General features: G+C 39.4%; 1 protein-coding gene across 1 annotated transcript in view; it reads left to right on the forward strand.

Moving 5' to 3' along the window:
• Positions 1-347: 347 nt before the first annotated feature.
• PRKAR2B (protein kinase cAMP-dependent type II regulatory subunit beta) overlaps positions 348-15,658 on the forward strand; it is a 102,626-nt gene continuing 87,315 nt past the window's right edge. The window contains exon 1 of the mRNA XM_019958673.2: positions 348-848. Coding sequence (XP_019814232.2) covers positions 542-848 — 307 coding nt within the window. The 5' untranslated portion in view covers positions 348-541. The remainder of the gene's footprint in view (positions 849-15,658) is intronic.

Consider the following 15,658-nt stretch of genomic DNA (forward strand, 5'->3'; position numbering starts at 1 on the left):
CAGGCGCGCCTGGACCCGAGGGTGACCCGGGGAGTGCCGAGTTGCGGGGTGGGGGGACCCGCCCGGGCCGCGCCCCCTAGGAGAGTGCCCCGCCAGCCTGCTGGCGCCGGCCTGCGTTGCGTCTTCAGCCCCTCAGCTGTGCAAGTGGCGGGTGCTCGGCGCCCGCCGGCAGGGTTGCCATGGTTTCCGTGGGTCACGTGGGGGCGCGCCGGAGCCCCCTCCCGCGTGCAGCGGTGGGGCGGGGGCGGGGCAGCCCGGGCGGGCGGGGGGAGAGGAGCGGCCGCGGCGGGAGCGGGAGGAGCCGGAGATGCTGCCAGCCCTCTCCGGGCCGAGCTCGCTCAGCCGCCGCCGCCGCACGGAGCAGCCGCGCGCCGGGAGCCGCGGGCCGGGCCAGCCTGGCTGCCGGGGCCCAGTGCGCCGCGCTCGCAGCCGGTAGCCCCGCCAGCGCCCGTCTGCGCTTGCTTGGCTGCCGCTGGGCCCGAGGCCGGTTCAGCGAGGGGTCGAGGGCGGTGCCCCGGCGCCCGCTGGCAGGGGAGGCAGGATGAGCATCGAGATCCCAGCGGGACTGACGGAGCTGCTGCAGGGCTTCACCGTGGAGGTCCTGAGGCACCAGCCCGCGGACCTGCTGGAGTTCGCGCTGCAGCACTTCACACGCCTGCAGGAGGAGAACGAGCGCAAAGGCGCCGCGCGCTTCGGCCATGAAGGCAGGACCTGGGGGGACGCGGGCGCCGCCAGCGGGGGCGGCACCCCCAGCAAGGGGGTCAACTTCGCCGAGGAGCCCAGGCACAGCGATTCGGAGAACGGCGAGGAGGAGGAGGAAGAGGCCGCGGATGCAGGGGCATTCAACGGTGAGGACCGGATTCCCCGCGCGGGCCCCCACCCCCGCCGCTCCCCCTAGGTCCTTAGATCCCAGAGCTACGCTCACCCACCTCTCTCCGCCTTCCCTACCTTCCCCTCGCGCCCACCCCCTCAGCATCCATTTCTGTCTCTTCCACTCGCCCACTTTCTTCCTCCGCGCTCTCGTCGTGCCCTCCCCCGCCTTCCCTCCTCGGGAGGTGGGGAGCCGAAAGGTGAGACTTCTCTGCCCACTCGCCCCCCTCTCTTCCTGGGCTCAGAGGCAGAGGCCGGCAGGATTGGAGTGGGCATCTGAGAAACAACTTTCGCTGGGGTTGCATAAATGAAGCTGGCCCATTTGGCATCCTCTTTCAGCCCTTATGTGTATTAGTGGACTGTCCAAAACGAAAAGGCGGAGGGGTGGTCAATCACATTGGCTTCACTCTTGTTAGGACGGCAGATTCACTAAAAGGAGCGTGAAATTGGACTCACAGGGCAGAATAGAATTTATGGTGATGGCTTTGGCATTCTTGGAAACGAGAGTCATCTATTATTTTCCAGTTTACCGATAGCGTGTTGTGTTCTTCTGGGACACACAACAAAGGATCCTGTTTAGCCTGCAACCCGTGGGGTCTTTGGAATGAGGAAACGGGCTAATGGTTTGATTTAAAACAAAATTTGGATGATTTGATGTCTTAAAAAAAAATGTAGGAAAAACACTGTAGGACGTTCTGAAAGCTTGTTGGTTGTCTTTAGAATGAAAAGCAGTGAGTAATTGTAAGGACTGTGCCAGACACTGAAGCTAGAAAGAATGAATGGGAAAGAAAGGGGGGTTTTCTCCAGTAGCTGCTCCTGGCAGGTCCCACCCCTCCCGCTTCTAACCCTCTTTCCCTGACACACGCAGAGGCGCTTACACATTAACAGCCTCCTGCATTTACACAGCATGCCTAAATCCCATCTTTGTGGCATCCCAAGCTAAAATACCCGGGTGTGCAAATGTGCAAGTGCTTTTTCTTTGTGGTGTAAGACAAACGTGCATCCAGCATCACACCAGCTTTTATTTATTTACACTACTCGTGGTTTGTGTGTCCGCAGTACATTTCATGTTTTAAAGTGTCATTTCCTTGTGTACGTTTCTAGGAAGGTGTTTCTTTTCTTTGCAGAATTGTTGAAATGTGTTATAAAATTAAGGTATTTTTAGCTTATCTGAAGCAGTCACAGAAAGCCCTAGGAATTAATGCTCTCTGAAGATAAAATGGAAGATTGTTACTTTAAAAATTTTGATTTTGGACTTTGTAATGTTCCCAGGGATAGGATAATCATAGTCTTCATTTTGCACAAAAACTTAATCTAATGCTTTTCTTACTAGAAATGGCATGAGAAGGAAAGAGTGCACATTTTAAGTAGATGGGCAGGAGAAGCCACTGATGAATGACACAAAGGAACATCTAATACCTCTTTAATGCTTGAGACACACATCCACACACGAGTACATCCACATGCATATGGACACACACAAAGAAAACCAAAAGGACTAATTTCCCAGATTGGAGAAACCAAAGACTAAGGGACTTGCTAAACAGCCTGTATTTGTTCAGTGCGATATATTGTTTGTATAACTTGTGTAATGTTTTGAAGTACTTTGCATTTGTGATTTTGTTTTCTCTTTAAAACAATGTAGATTGTACACAGAACAGATTTCATTTCCATTTAGCAATGAAGAAATAAGCCATTACCTTCTGAGTAGTAGGGATCATTTACTATGGTTTTATAGTCTCCAAAACACTTTTATTGTAAAAACTACTCAATGTCAGTTTTACTATATACTAGTTAACCAGTTGCCCAATTTATTCCCCATTACTATGGGGAGTAAACCATATACTATGGTTTTATAGTCTCCAAAGCACTTTTATTGTAAAAACTACTCAGTGTCAGTTTTACTATATACTAGTTAACCAATTGCCCAATTTATTCCCCATTCCTACCCCCCCCACACTCCCCCAAGACTTTTATGACTGTAACCAGTTTGGTCATTATCCAGTGCACACATATGTGTCTATGTATAACAGAAACTTTGGCAGTGGTGCTTCCCTTTCCATTTTCCTTTAGGCACAGTGAAAAAATACATATTTAGAGTAGTTTCTATTCTAATCATTTCTCAATTTTTTAAAAGTAATTTGTGTTGAGACCCCCAATTTAAAGAGAATTATAGACTACCGAGGGGTTGGCAAGCTTTTTTTGTAAAGGGTCAGAGAGTAAATACTTCAGGCTTTGTGAACAATGTATGGTCTCCATCTCATATTCCTCTTTTTTCTTTTTTAAACAGTCCTTTAAACATGAATTCCCTCTGTACAAAACTGGCCACAGACCAAGGCCATAGTCTGTCAACCCTCGGTCAAAGGAGGAAAAAGTCAAAATAATACTCTTGGGGAGAGGGAGGGAAACAACGGGAATGAGTCTATCAGTTTAATACCTAAGTCTAAAAAAGTGCTGAAATATATTAAAAAAACACCTAATACTGGGTAATCCTTGTGACATAGTAAAAAATAAGAAAAGTACTAAAGAATGGGGAAAGTACTAGAAGACAAGTCTTAATTTACTAAAACATAGCACAAGATGAAAAGGATAAGTCATTCTTAAATTTTAGTATATCTCTTAAGGAAGTTTGATTCTGAAATGAGTATTACCTGGTACTATGCTTTTGGAGCTTTTTTGAATAGGTTGGGGTGGACTTGGGATCTTTTTTTAACAGATGATATCTACTGTTCCCTGATCCTTCTTTGAGAAAGATTGGTCAACAGATAATGATAATAATGATGATTATAATATCACTTTCTCTTATTAACAGTTAAAAAATAGCTGCCATTTATTGAGATTGTGTGCTAGGCACTATCTAAATGCCTGGATCCATTATCCCAGCTTTATAAGAAAGATGAGACTGACAGTTGTTCAGTGTTTCACAGCTGGTAGGCTGCAGAGGTTGTAAGAGCGGTGGGCCTGGCACCATGCCTGTGCTCTTAAGTCCCGGCTTTTATCTCTGGGAAGGGGGTGGGCCTGGCATCCCTTGAGCATCCCTTTTATGTCAAGCTCTGCTTGAGGCCCTTAATATGTTTTGTCTGTAAGGTTTAGAAAAATAAACTTGTCCAAGGTCACACACAGGACTAGTGAGGAATAGAGCCTGGTTTCTTACTCACATCTGTCTGACCTAAGATCATCAGAGGTCTCTCCCTTAATGAAATTTGTCCAGCTGGCTGAATCAGAGGTCAGGTGTTCCTGCTTTTTTTTTTTTTTTTCAGTAATGGTGATGAATTTGCATTGATTAATTCATACCTACTGTCACGAATCCCTTAGGACAAGTGATAGTATTTGTGAGAGGTTGTTCAAAAAGGCAAGTTTTTGACCATGAAACTGGTTGCCATTGACTTCCCCAGAGAGATCAAGCATGTGTGACCTTGAACTCATAGTGTGGTAGTTGAATCAAGCAAGTGAACCAGCATTTGGGACCTTGGTCAAAAGTCTGATGGGTGAAGGTGGTCTTTACTTCTCTCTTCCCTTTCCAAAGGATTCTTCCTCTGCTGATTGCTTTCTTGTTCCCCTCCTATTCTTTTCTAAGTTTATCACTTCTGATGTTTACTTCCAGCTTGCTGTCAATTCTTGTTAAAAGGGCAACCTTTAGGTGTTAGAATGATGGTGGCATATTGTGATTCCCTTTCTGGGAACTCTTAAAGTCCTGGAAAAAGCGATCATTGAGACTGCCTCCCTCTTCCCCGTCCTACAGAAATCAAATGAAACTTGACCTGTCTCTTCTGCAAGGGCCATGTCCCCAGGCTTGGAATTATTAGGAGGGTTGCAATAAGCCAAAGTTGGAGCAGTACCAATTTGGAGTGAAATCTGTGGCAATTAATACAGGCATCATTGGGAGATCTTGTGTTGCTCAATTATTTCTTAAGTGAAATAACTCAAATTACAAAATGAAGTAAATGACAAGTGCTGCTCAGGCGTGTCCAGCTCTTTGCGACCCCATGGACTATAGCCCGCCAGGCTCCTCTGTCCATGGAATTATCGCAACAGGAATGCTGGAGTGGGTTACCATTTCCATCTCCAAAACTGACAAGTAATTGGAAACAAATTACACAAGGGCCCATGAGGAATCAAACTGGAAGAAAAATAGACTAATGTAAAATATGGAAGAACTAATATACTAAATTATGGAAGGCAAAGATCTCAAGGTCAGGTTAATTTACAGGGCAAAACTATAGAACCATGGCTTATAAGCTTGGATGTCAAAGGTATATAAATAGAAATTTAGCATGTAAAATCTGTGACTTAATCCTCTTAACTCTGATTTACGTCAAATCTTTTAGAACTTTATCTTTATCTACCTTTACATTTTTACAATTTTAGGGGATTGTGTAGAGTTTACCCGAGATCTTGAAAATTATGCAAAATATTGGAAAATTGGAGCTTATGGTGAGAGATTAAGGGAACAAAGGTACGTAGCATGAGAGGAAATGGTTGAAAGAGCTGAGAAGAGCGTGCATGTGTCTGAAATTTTTTCTTAAGAGGATTAAGAACAAATGTTCTTCATCTCTATTAAATACAGAATTGGAAGAGCTAAGCTTCATTGTAACTTGAAGAATAAAAGTCAGAAATTCATCTGCCTGGAATGACGTGTGTGGTCTTCCTAAAAAATGAGATGACAAACAATGAGGGTAGTAGATTTACTTCCTAAGAATCTGCTGTGAAAAAGTTCTTAACCTTGTTCATATTGGAAGTAAAAAAACATGTTGATATTCATGGCCTAACTGACAGTAGGAAATTGTAGAGAGGAATTAGAGCTTTAAAGGAGAGTTGCTTTGGTTGATTTTTTAGGCTCATTTGTGTGAGCCCTTTTTTAAGAACTTGCTCTGTGGAGGGCTCCTGGAGACTGTTGTGAGACAAAGCAGCCAATCCTTAGTCTCCTACTTCATGTAGCCTTTAGCATACAGCTAAAGAAAGAAATTTATTTTAGTGATGGTACTTGTGCAATGGACTGAAAGTTAAAATATCTTTTAGTATATAATCAACCTCTTAAATCCATTTAATCAGTTTGAAAAGCATTCATGGAAGTTGATTTTGGAGGGTTAACTTGCAACTTAGACAATGTCTATTTTTTTTTTAATGGATAAAATGCTGTGCTCAGCCTGTTGACATGTCATAATAATGGTACTTGCTTTGTGAAGTTTTAATGAGGATAAATGGAGTAATATTTGCAAGGCCCTTAGGATACTGCACCCAACAAGCATAGGTTACCTATTAAACAAATAATCTTATTTATAAGAGGTCTTCCAGAAGTATTTTCTTCACAATGAGGCTTTCATTGTGTTTGGTGGAGATGAATCTAATGTTTGCACTTTTTTACACAGATGAAATAGGAAATGAGCTTGCTGGGCAGTTTCTCTTAGGATTTAATGTGAAGTTATGTTGCTGCTGCTGCTAAGTCGCTTCAGTCATGTCCAGTAATAAAACCCACATCCTTTCAACTCATAATTTGTAGCTAAGCACTCTAGGATTTTGTAGTTAATGAGACTTTTCTGGTCTTTGGCTATTGGAAATTTATATAGTAGTTTTAAATCCTCCTCCTGAAATGGATTACATCATTCATGACAATGGCTGAAATGTTGAAGCCATTATTTTAGTTAGGAGCTTAAAACAACATTAGAGAAGATTTTAAAAAAATATTTTGCGTTAGAGATGGCAATTATGATTTTTCAAAGAACAGTTAAGAACATTATTCATTTTAATAGTAGCATTAAATGGATTAGTTTAGGGATTGAAATTGGGAAATCAAAGGACTTTGGGTGTCCTTTCTCAAACTTTTATCCGTCTATTACTTTAGACTTGGGAAAAGGGAGGGAGGGGGGAGAGGAGGGATGGGAAAAGAGAGAGGAGGAGGGAGAGGAGTGAAATCAGTTGCAACTTGTGAAGGGTTCTTTGAGAAACTGATACCTTTTCTTAAGCAGTGGCACAGAATAAAAGCATCTCAACAAAAACTGAAGCATTGGATGCTTTCATATGTTTACTTACCCTATCTTAAAGATCAAACTGTAGCTATTATTTAACTTAAGACTGTTACAAGCTTTCCATTTGAAGGCATGTAAGCTTTCCATTTGAGTTTGTACATAAAGTGATATATTGTATCTGGGTGGGACAGAGTAAATATTTAGTGATTATTCATTGTTGCAAATCTCATTCCCTGGATTCCAGTAAATTTCCAGCTGTCAAAGTTATGTCCATAGCTGTGTCAAAAAAAAAAAAAATGTGTATCTTTTTCAACCATGTGGATACTAACAAAAGATCTTTGAAATTGTCAAGGAGGAATTTATTTGTGATCCCTTAAAAAGAGAGATCTTAATGAGAGCGGTAGGAATAAAGAAAGCCTATGGTGGAAGTAGGGGTTGATGGAATATTTGAGGTAAGGGGTTGACAAAGGTGTTTGAGTTGACTGACCTTGGGGTCTGCCTTAGCAGTGCTCAGAGTCACAGAGTAAAGGGGCTGAGACCTGGGACAGCCCATGAGGAGAAAGAACATGTGTTAAGTTGAGAGGTAGGATCCTCTGCTCATTCACCCACTGCAGACATATTTATTGAGAACCAACTCCTTTTTTTCTTAAGAAAAAAGAAGTAATTATTCTTTTAAGTTTACTGTCTCTAGACTCCTTAAGAGACAATCCTTTTGTCACAGACTGTTTCATAGATAGAATATGTTGTCTATAACATTTAGCAGATGGAGCTGCTGAGAGCCAGAGACGTTCCTTGCCCAGATTTAGTCCGTTTTGGTCTTTTTGTTCATAGAATTATCACTTAACATTTTGAGTGCTATTGATATTAACTTACATACTATAAATCCTCCCTGTCTTCCATCAGGGTGATAGATAAGGTCTAAAAGGCCAGGCTAACAAGAAGTACTTTTGTACTTTTCTCTTCAGAGTCACCATTTTTTTTTCTCTTTGATTTTTTCATTGCAGTGAAATTTAATATTAGATTTTATTTGTGTGTCAATTGCTTAAGAAGAGGCAATGGAAAAGAAAAAAGAGTGCAGTGACTTTTCTGAGTTGGGTGAGTTGTTGTCATCGTGTTCTTGGTCCTGTTCTTATTGTCCTTCCAGCCTTATCCTTACCATTTAGTTGTGATTGAGATGGTCGTGGTTGCAAAACCCCATACGAAAACTTCACTGTGATACTGATTATTATCTTTATTTTATGGGAGCAAGTTTTTGTGTTTCGGAAATTCAAAATGACTCAGACTGTTCCATTATGTAATTATTTTGTGGAAAGAATTTGAGCTCAAATTTTCAGGTCATGGCTTACATGAAAACAACAATCTAAAAAAATCAGAAATATAAACACAGTTGGTGTAACATTTATAAATGTTTCAGCAATAGGCTTTGCCATGTGTAGCTTAGTATGTTTGGAAGCTAAAAAAAAAAATCATTCCAGTTGCTGCTGTTTAAAAATGTTCTGTATTTTAAAAAAAAGACAAAAGGTCAAAATATAAACACATGTTCCACATAAAAGTGAAGCCAAAAAGATATACTGTATACAGTGATTCCGGTATCCGTTTGGCTGGGGACTGACACTATTTAATTTACATTAGCTGTTCCAAGATAGAATAGTTCATGGGAGTTTTACTGAGGGGAATTTTTTTTTTTTTGGATAAAAAAGAAGGAAAAACTTCCATTTGTTTGAATATGTTAGACTAAAAAAGCATCTTTCCAAAGGTTCTTAATTAAAACATGACTCAGCTGTTTCATTTCAGTTGCTGTAGAAAGCTAATGTCTGTTAAATGATATTCTTTTTATTTAATCATTGTTAACATTTTTGGCTACTTAACTGCCAGGCCCTGAATAAGACTACTATACATATCATTCAGCCCTCCCCCGAGTGAGTGGTAGAGTCAGGATTCGAATCTGACAGTCTTAAGTTCAAAGCCCATCTGCTTGACCACACACTTCAGTGTTAGTAACTCTTACAGCAATAACATGGCTGAAAAGAACCACGTATCAAAAACTAAGCCACCTACTTTTCCCTCTAAACATTTAGTCTAGCTCAGCGTTGATCCATCCCTTTTACAATTTGCTTTTGCTCTCTGTTCTATCTGGATTAGCACTTGGTATACTTTTCTTACATGAGCTTTATTTTATTTTGGTATGCTCTGCAGCTTGTGAGATCTTAGTCCCTCAACCAGGAATCAAACCTCGGTGTTCAGCAGTGAAAGCGCGAAGTCCTATCCACTGGACCATCGGGGAAGCCCCAGTCCTTGGTGGACTTTCCAAAATCAATAAAATATTTATTTTTAGAAATGAACACCTCATATACTGAGCTGTTTAATTATCAACTGTTTTTGATTATGTATCCTCATTAGCAAAATTGCTAATGAGGGAACATGATGAGTATACACATCCCAAGAATGTCTTTATAAATCTGTGCATGTACCAGTATATTAACTTACTATGTATATGAGAAAGCGTTGTGGTGGTTGTTCTTGTTGACTCTTTTGCAACCCCGTGCACTTTAGCCCACCAAGCTTCTCTGTCCATGGGATTTCCTAGGCAGGATAACTGGAGTAGGTTTCCGTTTCCTTTTCCAGAGGATCTTGCGAGCCCAGGGATCGAACCTGTGTCTTCTGCATTGTAGGTAGATTCTTTACCACTGAGCCATCAGGGGAGTCCCATGAGAAAGGATTCTACAATATAAATTTTGAAAGGGACAAGTAAGAAGTCATTGTAAACAAGTTCTAATTTTTTCCTACACCCTTAAAGAATGCCTTATACTCTGCCTTGGGGTGCATGACCCCATTTGGGGGAGCACAATCCTAACAATTCAACTAAACTGATACTCTATTAATATATAAGCTGGCTGTAATAAACTTTGGCTTCCTTTTTTAAGCTCCTGAATTATAGGGTCCTAGTGTGTTTGTGTTTGTCTTTTTAAATAGAGATTCATTAGGTAAGCTAATTGTTTAACTCAACCGAAGTTCGGCAGAATAAAGAGGAAAATTCTATCTTATAAGGAGGAAATAAAATCATACTACATGACAGATAAGATCCAGGCTTTTTCTTTTAAATTTGTATTCCTATCTGTACCTTGAATTCTACCTGGATTATAGAGTACTAAGGTTCTTGGTACACATTTTGGGGATGTGACAAACAGAATCATACCATGTTATAGGTGTTTAGTTAAGAATCACTAAGTCATGGAAATGCTGTCTGAATTAGAAGAAAATTTAAAGTTTAAAATATTTTAAAAGGTTAGGACCAGGCAATACTGTAGGGAGAACAAGTTTAAAATAGTTTAAAAGAAATGCAGTTACTTAGGGTATACTGGTAAAGAACCTGTTTGCGGAGATGCAAGAGACATGGGTGCGATCCCTGGGTCAGGAAGATGTCCTGGAGGAGCCCCTGGCAACCCACTCCAGTATTCTTACCTGGAGAATCCCATGGACAGAAGAGCCTGGCAGGCTACAGTCCATAGGGTCACAAAGAGTCGGACATGACTGAAGCTACTTAGCATGCACGCACGCACAGGGTATCTCAGGAAAGCAGTCTCTGGAGAGGACCGTTGTTTAGAAGGGAGACTCTTCACTGTCTCCCTTTTTGTAACTTGATAAAAAGCTTATCATATACTTGTATTACCTATTAAGTACATTTTAAGTGAAAAAAGGCATGAAAGAAAGTCTCTTCATTTGTAAGCAGTCCTTGAGTAGTAGATAAAACACTGTAGAGGCACATAGTGTGGTTCAAAATTGATGCAGTCAAATATTCTTGCCTGAACTATTCTCTTGGTTATAGGTACCCAGTCCTCTTTCCTTAGCTTTCTGCCAAATCCGTTTTTCTCCAAAGGTTAGTTTCATTTCACCCTTCCAAAAGATGCTTACAAAATTCTCTGGTTGACATGAAAGGTGTCAGAATGGCAGGAAGAAAGCTTGGTGGCTGTCAGATGTGCCTGGCACAGGCAGGCAGGGATATGCAGTAATAAGCTCCCTGCCTTCTAGACTTTCCTGTGTGCATCTCGCTTTGCTCACATTAGGTGGCCAAATACATTTTAATTAACCTCAAGTTGAATACTGAATGTCTAATAATAGTAAATGTCTGTAAGCGTATATTTCTGAAGTGATCGAAACCTTCTTGGGCATGTGAATGTTAAAAATAGCCTCGGATAATCTTTCATATTTTAAACATTTTAAAGTGTTTCCATGAAATGTAAAAGCCTTTACTAGTCTTCGGTTTCATAGGTTTAGACTTCATTATATTAAACAAAATAAGGCGGCATTATATTTTGGCTGGTATTTGATCATTTTGCAAAATGCAACACAAGCATACAGGCTTGTCTTGCAGCTGAGAATGACATATACTCACTGAGTAGACGTTCTGATCTCTCCTTCTGCTTCTGTGAGCCCTGTGTTACATCTCAAATGCATCTGTTGCCCTGAACCTGCTTTGTCCTTTTTTCTCTCCATCTTGCCTCATTCCTAACCACCTTGAAAGACGCTGCCTTCTTCCCTTTATTACGAGAATCCTGCTCACCCCCCAGGGCTGACTTGCTCTTTGGAGCCCTCCAGTTTTAACTGTAGTTCCAGCACAGACCTCCCCTCTCCTTAAGATTCAATGAATCTACCTGCTTACCAGCCACCTCTGCTTGCATATTCTTCAAGCAACTCAAATAATTTTGCCCTAAACTGAATGTGTTACCGTCATCTACCTCAATTATTATTCCTTCCACTTTTCCCCTCCACTAATTTGATAAACATGGTCAGTAGAGCCCCTTTCCTCTGCCTTATACTTCTTAAGTCTGGTAGTTTATGGAAAACAGATTGCTTTTAGTGCTGAAAATTTTTAAAGTAATGCTGAAAAATCAGAAACAGTGAAAACTTTAAAAAAAATATACCCTTGTTTGGCATAAGCTCTGGGTTTGAATCTTGATTCTGCCATTTATAACTTTTGGAACCTTGAGCAAGTTACTTTACCATCTACGCCTCAGTTTCCTCATCTGTGAAATGGGAATTATGACAGTACTTACCTCAGAGGGTTAAATGAGTTAACAGTGTCTGACATATACTAGCCTTATATATGGATTTGTTAAAAAATAAGAAAAGGAAGGAAGGAAGGAAAGGCAAGTTTTAGAAGTCAGAACATGACAGTTTTTAAAAATTAAGTTTGAACACAGCTCACCCTGGTGCTCTGTGATGACCTAGGTGGGTAGGATGGGGATGTGGAAGGGAGGCCCAAGAGGGAGGGGATATATGTACACTTACGGCTGATTCATTTTTGTACAGCAGAAACCAACACAACATTGTAAAGCAGTTATCCTTCAATTAAAAATAAATTAAAAAAAATGAAACTTGATTGAGACTGTAAGACACTGGAGATTACTTTCAAGTCAGCATAGTAATGGTACTTAAAGAAAAAGTTATTAATGAAAAGTATAAAACTAAAGTTTTTAGATCTTTCAGCCAAGTGTTTCAAACTTTAAAACCCCTTGCTCTTTTAAATCTCAAGTCCTCCTTTAATTCTATTTGAAATGCAAGGTAAATAGTCTGACTTGAAAGAAAAATAAGGGAAAAAAGGCAAAGCTCTGCTTTGTTTTCACACCATCTCCTTCCTTGACAATCAGTGTTTAACTGGTAGAATAAATAAATTTGTGTGTGTAAAATCTCCCAGTTTATGGTTTTAGTCAAGTTTTAATAAGTCATTTTAAAACAACTTGGGAAAGAGTAGGTAAGGGTATTGATAATAGGTACTTTATTTAAGTGAGGCAGATGCTTATAGTAAAAACATGAACGTGTGCCTGAAATAGAAATTGGGAAAATTGGTTGCATTAAATTGACAGCTTGTTTCCATTTCCTTATGTCATAATATTTATGAAAGAAAGCTTATGGTGGGACAAACTTTTGTACCTAAGTTTTATGTTAGAATGATTTTATTCTGAAAACCCATCATTCTGTACTTGCTCCACTACAAATTACTGTCTTAATAGATTTTTAGAAAGAAAAAGACAGTTCTTTTGGATCTTTGTTTTTACATGGAGTTTTTCACAGGTCTTTGATATCTTATTTGACTGTCATTAACAACAGTTTGGAGAAGGCAATGGCACCCCACTCCAGTACTCTTGCCTGGAAAATCCTATGGATGGAGGAGCCTGGTAGGCTGCAGTCCATGGGGTCGCTAAGAGTCGGACACGACTGAACGACTTCACTTTCACTTTTCACTTTCATGCATTGGAGAAGGAAATGGCAACCTACTCCAGTGTTCTTGCCTGGAGAATCCCAGGGATGGGGGAGCCTGGTGGGCTGCCGTCTATGGGGTCGCACAGAGTCGGACACGACTGAAGCGACTTAGCAGCAGCAGCAGCAGCAACAACAGTTTATCAACTAAGCAATATTAGGATCTTTGATTCCTAATAGTTCCTTAAAAAGAATTCAGAAGATATTTTAGTGTTCAAATTTTAAGAAAAACTCATTTGTGAAAGGATATTTTGTGAAATATATTTAGGAGCATATTTAGCATTGAAAGAGTACAAAGCTTCAGTTATTGAAAGAGTACAAAGCTTCAGTTATGCAAGGTGAATGAGTTCTGGGAATCTAAGTATATAGCAAGGTGACAGTTACCAGTACTGTACTGGATGCTTGAAATTGGCTGAGAAAATTGATCTTAATTAAAATCTTCACACATACAGAATGGTGACTATATAGAGGTGATAGTTAAATTGTTTAGCTTCATTGTGGTGATTTTTTTTTTACAGTGTATACATATGCCAAAATATCAAGTTGCATGCCTTACATGTATTGTTTTTATATGTCAAAGGTAACAAAGTAAAAAAAATGCAGTGTAAACTAATCTGGTTGGACTGAGAGTATTGAGAGATTTTTATGTACCGAGAGATTTTTATCTCCAAAACCAAGTAGAGGAGAAATTTTTTTTCTCTCTCTTCTCTTTCTTTCTCTTTCTTATAATTATGAGGTGTTTCCAATATACAAAAATGAATACTCATAAAAACTACCCCCTGTCTCTAACAGATTCTAACATCTTAACCCTTCAGGTTTTTTTTTTTTTCTTTTAAGAAAATAATTATACATACAGTAGTTTTCTTGTGTGTCCCTCTCTTACCCATTCTCTTAACTTCCTTCTCCATAGATAACCACCACTATGATGAATTTGGTGTCTTTATTTCCTATTTTTGTTTCTGTACTGTTACTACAAAGGCATCTATTTATAGATTAGGAATAATGCTATTTTGCATATATTCCAAGTTTGTATAATTGTACCACTTATAAAAGTTTCATTTATGTAAATTATCATTCTTCAGCTTGTTTTTGAGAACAGTGTTTGAGATATTACATTGATTCATGTAGCCCTTGTTTACTTCTTTTAAACTGTTAGTATACCCTTATGTAAATAGACAGTTTATCCGTTCTTCGATAAATATTTTGCTTGTTTCTAATTATTTGTTATTACAGTGCTCTGATGAGCATGATGTGTGTGTGCATGTATGTGTATTATGCAAATGTACTCAAGTTTATTAAAGTGTGGGGACCCCTGGAGGACCATTCCTCTCCTACTCCTTGACCTTTTCAGGGAGCCTATGGATTGAAAATAACTATAATAATAATATATAATAAGTTCTTTGCCTTCCCCCTCATTCTCTCATAAGTATATAATGGAATTTTCCAGAGGGTACATAATGTATACTATTGCAGCAGATTGAATGCAGAAGTAGATGTGAGAACCCAATTGTCTTCTATTATGCCAGATTTGTAAAAAAACGTAAAATAGCCATTCTTTTTATTAATTTTTTTTGTTTTGGAGAATGTAGTTATTTTCCATAAGAATATGTTATTTATAATAATGTGTAGTTGTCTTACTGTTCATTTTTAAGTGAAATAATTTTAAAACAATTTTAATTTCTTATACAATATATATTCATGATTATCACTCATATAAACAAATAATTTTTAAGAACGTAAAGAGGTTTTGAGACTGAAGTTCGAGGATTACTGCTCCAGGTTATATATCTAAGTGTAGAAAGGCTGGTTGGAGGGAACACACAGCTTTCACTGTACCTCATTTTGCCTTATTTGCTCTGCAAAGCTGTTATCCAGTTTTCACCCTCAGCAGTAGTGTGAGAATTTCTAGTTCTGCACATTTAAGCTACCATTTGATGTTGTTGGAATTTAAGCAGCTTTGCCAATAGGATGGATATTATCTTGCGATCTCGTGAATTGAATTTGCTTTTCCTTGATTATTGTTGATCTTGAACATCTTTTTTATGTTCACTGATCATATTTGTAGTTCATTTTCTGTGAAAAATAATTTTTTATTGCCATTTTTCCTATCTGACTGTGTTGTTCTTACTGATTTGTAAGGGTGTTCCTTTTCTTTCCCCATCCATCCATCCATCCATCCATCTTCTGTTTACTAATTCTTTGTTGGTAACATGCATTAAAAAATATCTTCTCCCAGTCTTGGGCTTGTCTTTTCATTTTATTTACAGTAGCGTAGTTTGAACAGAGTTTTCTTTGTTTTGTCCTCTAGTGTTACTGAGATATAATCAACATACAGCACTGTGTAAATTTAAGGTGTCCAGTATAATGGTTTGATTTATGTACATCATAAAATGATTATCACACTAGGTTTAGTGAACATCCATCATCTCATATAGATGTAAAATGAAAGAAAAAAATTTTTTTTCCTTATGATGAGAACTCTTAGGATTCACTGTCTTAAGAACGTTCATATATAACATACAGTAGTGTTAATTATATAGATCTTATTGCGCATTACGTCCCTA

Source organism: Bos indicus, chromosome 4 (genome assembly GCF_029378745.1).
Source record: "Bos indicus isolate NIAB-ARS_2022 breed Sahiwal x Tharparkar chromosome 4, NIAB-ARS_B.indTharparkar_mat_pri_1.0, whole genome shotgun sequence".
Lineage (NCBI taxonomy): Eukaryota > Metazoa > Chordata > Mammalia > Artiodactyla > Bovidae > Bos > Bos indicus.